Source organism: Cystoisospora suis (assembly GCF_002600585.1).
Source record: "Cystoisospora suis strain Wien I chromosome Unknown contig_750, whole genome shotgun sequence".
In the NCBI taxonomy this organism is placed as follows: Eukaryota; Apicomplexa; class Conoidasida; order Eucoccidiorida; family Sarcocystidae; genus Cystoisospora; species Cystoisospora suis.
In genome coordinates, this window is record NW_027153551.1 from 79,936 (window position 1) to 85,935 (window position 6,000).

At 54.1% G+C, this 6,000-nt stretch overlaps 2 protein-coding genes across 2 annotated transcripts; one reads left to right on the forward strand and one right to left on the reverse strand.

Annotated features, from left to right (window-relative positions):
* Positions 1 to 950: 950 nt before the first annotated feature.
* Positions 951 to 3,070, forward strand: CSUI_001858 (6-phosphogluconate dehydrogenase; the record flags this gene model as incomplete). Its single annotated transcript, XM_068062061.1, has 9 exons — positions 951 to 1,139; positions 1,218 to 1,262; positions 1,338 to 1,474; positions 1,565 to 1,850; positions 1,931 to 2,075; positions 2,150 to 2,371; positions 2,445 to 2,579; positions 2,654 to 2,744; positions 2,812 to 3,070. 9 exons carry the CDS (start codon positions 951 to 953, stop codon positions 3,068 to 3,070), a joined length of 1,509 nt encoding a protein of 502 aa, XP_067925967.1.
* CSUI_001859 (dihydrodipicolinate synthase) lies at positions 1,810 to 5,612 on the reverse strand. The gene is made up of 2 exons (XM_068062062.1): positions 5,345 to 5,612; positions 1,810 to 4,885 (listed from the first exon to the last, which is right to left on the reverse strand). Exons 1-2 carry the CDS (start codon positions 5,456 to 5,458, stop codon positions 4,061 to 4,063), a joined length of 939 nt encoding a protein of 312 aa, XP_067925968.1. The 5' UTR covers positions 5,459 to 5,612; the 3' UTR covers positions 1,810 to 4,060.
* Between the last annotated feature and the right edge of the window lie 388 nt (positions 5,613 to 6,000).

The following is a 6,000-nucleotide window of genomic DNA, read 5'->3' on the forward strand; positions in this document are numbered from 1 at the left end:
TGTTGTTCCCACAACTGTACAGCACGAGAGAGTCTGCCCCGCTGTGTGCATTGCGGTCCGGATGATTTGGAGGTCAGCTCTGTACAGCTGCTGCTTTCCTGCTCGGACGAACCAGCGGCACTCTGCACGCGTTCAGGATCAACGCTTGCTTGGTGCTAGCAGAGTACAAGCGCAGGACCGCAACCGGCCAGCAAAAGAGGCCCTGCCGATCCGCGTAAGAGTGCCGACGTTGCTTAAGTAGCTGTGTAGAAGAGCGGCGGGCCTCGTAGATCAGCGTACAAACCCAGCCTCCTTGTATTCCACGGGTCTACTTGCGTAGCCGGCTGTCTGTGTAACAGAGCTGTAGTCAACACAGCCGTGACAGATGAGAGGCCGCCTTTGCCACGCCTAGGGGGGGGACGAAATCCGAAGCACACCGGGAGCTATGCATTCTAACTGAGAAGTGCCTGAAACAAGAAGGAGCGACGCCCAGCGCACTACAATGCGAAAGTCGTCGCGATGGGTGGCGGACCTGTGGCCCGCGCAAACGGCGCCCTGGTTTCCTGGTTTTAGCCTCTCCAGGCGCGATGACCGGCGGGAATCTGTAGCCTCTTCCTCAGGCTTTTCATCCTACCTGACGGCCGAGCAGTTCCGGAGGCCGCTCTAAGTAGCAGCTAGCAAGCGGGCAAACCCGACCGAAATCTGCGGTCTCGTGTAATCACAACCGCGTCCCCTGACCCATCAGAAATGTTTCTCTGCTTGCCGCAAGGAACTCTCTGTGGCAGTTCTCTCCGTTCCGTTCATGCTTGTCTAGTTTGTCTACTCGAACTCAGCAGCCGGCAGCCCTTCTAGTTGACTGCAACGGAAGTCATCTCACATTGCAGGGCCGCCCCCAGTCTGCGCCTTCCCAGAGAACCGCGAGTTTGCTTGTGGACGTTCCTGATTTGTTGTGTTCTTGTTTTTATCCAAAGATGTCTTGTGACCTGGGAATATACGGGCTGGCCGTCATGGGCCTGGGCCTCTCTCTGAACATTGCCAGCAAGGGGTTCAAGGTATGTGTGTGCAATCGTACTCGAGCAAAAGTTGATCTCGCCTTGCAGAGAGCGAAGGAAGAGGACCTCGGAGAACAGATTGTGGGAGCAAAAAATGTCGACGACTTCGTAAGCCTTATCGTTTCACGCTTGATCCCGCCAGGACTCCCATTCAAGTTCTGCCCGATTCTATTGTGCATTTTTCAGATACAGGCGCTGAAGAAGCCACGGCGAATTATGATGGTCATTGAGGTGAGGTCTTGGTCTGAATCAACGATTTTGTGCACGGTGAATACGATGTGGTGATTGTAAAAATGCTGTCTGCAGGCGGGTGCTCCTGTCGACGCCCTAATCGAGCACCTTCTTCCTAAACTCGAAAGCGGTGACTGTCTTGTAGACGCGGGCAACGAGTTTTTCGAGGTGTCGGAAAAGCGCGAGAAGCTTTGTTCTTCTAAAGGTGTTCTGTAAGTTATTTTTGTGGGCTCTCGGCGCCATCACCCACCGCTTCACATTCGCTCGAGACAATCCTCCCGTGTTTTGTCACTGCACCTCAGGTTCATGGACGTCGGACTTTGTGCTGGAGAAGATGGAGCCCGTTACGGGCCACCACTAACACCCGGTGGAACCACCGAAGCCTGGGCCGTTATGGAACCGATCTTGATCCATATGGCAGGAAAGATCGACCCCCTGAAAAATGTTCCAGCTCCTGGTTCTCTCGTCTTCACGGAAGAAGAAAGAAAAAATGCGTGTGTGACCCACCTAGGCCCCTGTGGGGCTGGTCACTACGTGAAGATGGTTCACAACGGGATTATGTACGGAGATATGCAGCTGATAGCCGAGGTAAGAATGTGGATCTTGAGTTTCCGTGTCCGGGGAAGACTTGCAGGTTCACTCCAAACATGTGTATGTCTCTTTCGCAGGCGTACCATCTGCTGAAGTACGCGTGTGGACTCACCAACGAGGAGCTGGGAGAGACGTTCAGACAATGGGGCACGGGAGAGCTCCGATCGTACCTGCTGGAGATAACGAGCCAGATCGTGTCCAAAAAAGACGGCTTGACAGGCGGTATGGCTTCAAGTTGTTCCTTTCTCCGACCCTGTTACAATAACAACCGGTTCTTGGTGCTTTTCCCCACTCAGGTTACTTACTTGACTACATTGTCGATTCAGCTGGTTCGAGGGGGACCGGCAAGTGGACCATGCAAGAAGCGGCAAATCTGGGAGTTGCTGTGCCCACTATAACCGCCGCTCAGGACATGCGGTACATCAGTTCGAACTTGCCACTCCGGTCAAAGATGGACTCAACGTACGCCAGGTCGTGGCCGTCTGCACGGGTTCCAATCTCGTCGAGGAAACAAACTGGTGCGTCGCTCAGGCTTCGTCGTTTCGGACAGGGGCTGACTTGTACTCTCCCGGGTGTGCTTCTGTGTGATGCCTTCAGAAGACATCCGGAGAGCGTTTGCCTGCGCTCGGATATGTTGCTTCGCCCAGGGAATGCAACTCCTTCGAGCAATCTCAAAGGAAAAAGGCTGGGCGCTCGACTTCTCCGAGATTTCTCGTATCTGGCAGGGTGCGGCGCTTCGATTGTTCAAGTGTTTTTCCGGTTACGTAAAAACTGGCTTTTGTGCTGTGCTTCCTCTTCAGCGGGCTGCGTAATTCAGTGCGACTTGCTATCAGTTCTTCAAGAAGCGTTCCTGAAGGATCCTTCAATAGAAAACGTTCTTCTCGATGAAAAGTAAGACAGTCGGCTTGGCGCGTCCTTTCTTCGGTCACTCTTCTGTGTCTGTTGTTCTTCTGTGCAGAGTCAGCCAGACTGTGAAGGAGTATCTTCCCTCGCTTCAACAAGTTCTCGCAATGTCACTGCGCACCGGAGACGAGAATGGCCAACCGGTCCTTCTGCCCCTCGCATCCCATGCAGCATCGTACTTCTACATCGCCGCAAACTCAGGGTTACGTCTTTCTATCAATCTTGTGCAAGCCCAGCGAGATTGTTTTGGTGCTCACCACTTCAAAAGAATTGACAGAGAAGGGAAATTTCACGAAGATAATTGGGCCGAATAACATTAAGTTGGCTTTGCCCGTGTCCCGCATTCGTAGTGTGTCGGAAGAGTCCTTTTTTGTCAGAGGACCTCTATAAACGACTGAATTGTTTTGTTTTCTTCTCTAGTTGTGCGTCCCTTTTCCGAACCACGGCTAGCTTCCATCCTGTTCTTCGTGTGCAAGATCGGCACAGACGGGCAAACCCGGTGACGGCTTCCTCACCCCTCGGAATCACCCAGCAGTCGAGTGGCTCGAAGGGTCACTTCGACGAATTTCCGTCCTTTCTTTTCCGACTCAGCCTCTGTAGGCCTTCTCAGGTTGTGTGGCTGCCCGCATGCACAAAAGTTGTCCCTTCCAGACTGGGTAGTTTCTATTACAAGTAACGTTTCTGTCCACGGTGCTCTTGCACGCCAGTCAGGTTCATCACTCAGCCATAAAGACCTGACATTCTTAAATTTTGTCTCACTTGGAAAAGTAGAATCCATGTGCTTTGAGGCGTTCATTCTCTCCGGGACCGGTGCCCTACAACGTGGACAGGACACGTTCTGGACATCGACGCTCTCGTCTGTGAACCTCGATTGTCTTCGAATGCCCGGGTGTATTAACGAGTTTTTTTCCCCGCCCTCTCTTACGGTTCTCGAGGGACCGTACAGAACAATCGCCCAAATATCTGCACTGTTGCATGAGGCCCCCCGACTCACAGACGCTGTCGAGTCGATGTCCCGTTCCTCCGCCGAGTTTCTTGTTAAAGGTCCTCGTCAGACTAGAGTGAGAACGCACAATCCATTCGAGAGTGAACCCGGAGGTTGCGGGCTAAACTCGCGAGTCGGAAAAGGTTTTCATTTCGGTGTGCCTGCACGGCACAGTACTCATTGCGGCTCCAAGTGTCCGGCCGTATGTGTCCGGTTTCATCAAAAAGTGCCGCTAGCGGTATCGCTGCGGTACTACTCCCACGGTATACGGCGACCGGACACCAACCGGCCATCCCGCGGTGCTCCTCCCGATACGGTGTCAAGCGCGGAGAGGCACGTCACGTGCTTCTTTGAGAGCGTGTCTCAGTCGCTCATGGTCACGAGACAGAGGAAGAAGTGGCAGTCGGATTCCACCCTGAATATATCCCATATCCGCGAGAAGCCATTTTGCTGCGGTTGGGTTGGGTTCGACAAAAAGTCCTTCGTGAAGCGCCATTAATTTAGTATCGACATCTGCTGCCTTCTCGCTCTTCTCCAGCGCGTATCTACACATCAGGTGCATTTGCCCGGGCACTACGTTAGCCGTGACACTGATGACACCGTCGCATGCCCCGGCGAGCATAGCCGCACAGCTCTGCGCGTCCTCTCCACTAAAAATTCTGAACTCCTTGCCTACGAGCTTCCTGATTAGTTCAAACCTTTCAAACTTTCCTGAGGCTTCTTTGTGCCCAACCACGTTGCTGCATGCCTTCACGATCCGAGCCAGAGTCTCGGGTAACATATCACAAGCAGTGCGTCCTGGTACGTTGTACGTAATGATGGGAAAGTCGGGCACTGCGCGCGTGATCGCCTGGTAGTGCTGGAAAATGCCTTCCTGCGTCGGCTTGTTGTAATACGGTGTTACGATGAGGGCAGCATCAGCACCCAGGTCGCGAGCTTTCTTCGTCTTCTCAATTGCTGTGGCCGTACAGTTACTGCCTGTGCCGGCAATGACTGCAAGTCTGCCCGCGGATGCAGACACGCATGCCGACACAACATCCTCCCATTCAGAGGACGACAGCGTGGCAGCCTCGCCTGTAGTTCCCACGGCGACGATGGCATCGGTACCCTCGGCGACGTGCCAGTCAACAAGCTTCTTCAGAGCCTACCAAAAAACGGCAAAAACAACGAATCTCACGGGGGAAATGGCCCACTGCCTTGAAATCAGTCGGGAGCGCGTAGCTGCTTCACGCCAATATGCATGATTCCGCCGCTTTGCAGTGTCCTACGGGATACACTCTTCTCGAGGCCCCGCTCAAGCGAGACTGCCCTCTTTCAGACGCCTACCCGAGAGTCAGGAGCAACATGGCGGCCGACTCCCATGCTCTCTGTAGATACCCCAGACAGCAGTAACATGCTGGTACAAGGAGGAGTACATTACAGTGGACCACTCAGAAAACTGCGGAGAGTGCCGTTGCTATAGCTGCTTACCCTACACGAGCTGCAGAATCCAGCTTCGGTCTCGCGGCGTCTATCCCGCTGGACATCCGCCTTCGTCACATCTCCGGTCTCATAGAAAGAGTAATCACTAATTCAACTCGTGCCCTACGCATCCTCCTCTTACTTCAAAATCGACCGCAAAGGGCGCCTCCGGTCTCATCGGTGTGACGAGCGCTACAATTGAACCCCCTAGCTTTGACATGTCCTCCTTGAACGCTGCCCTCTGGTTGGCTGCCATACTGCCCCAAAAGCGCGAACGGTAGACAATCCACAAGAAAACTACAGCCGTGAGGAAGGAGACAGGGGGAAAGCGGAAAACGTGAAAATAAGGTAGGTTTGTGAGGGAGACATTCGCGAATGCCCGAGAAAGACAACGGGCCCTTGCTGTAGGGAGACATCGGATTTGTTGGATGACGCGGGGGCGCCGGACGGCCCCATTGGACAGCATCTCCCACTACTTTTGTGCCCGTGTGTCGCGCCCGTCAACCTACTGAGGGTGTCAAACCGCGAAAAGAAGAACGCTAGCTGGCCCGCAGACAGGGCGGTTGGGACGGCCACTGGGGAGCACAGCAAGGGCAGAACGAAACAGTGCAGGTGGGGTACACTCTGAGCGTTCTCAAGTCCAGCAAACTTCTGCTGCCGGTGCTGTCATCCCCATGTTTTACAGGGTGGGGCTGTACGGTCCGGTGAAGCCAGTGGGTTTGGGGAAGCGCGCCGTGCTTGAAACCTCCCCAGAAGGCGGAGCGTCGACTCTGATCAACTTTATCGCTCTACAAGAGG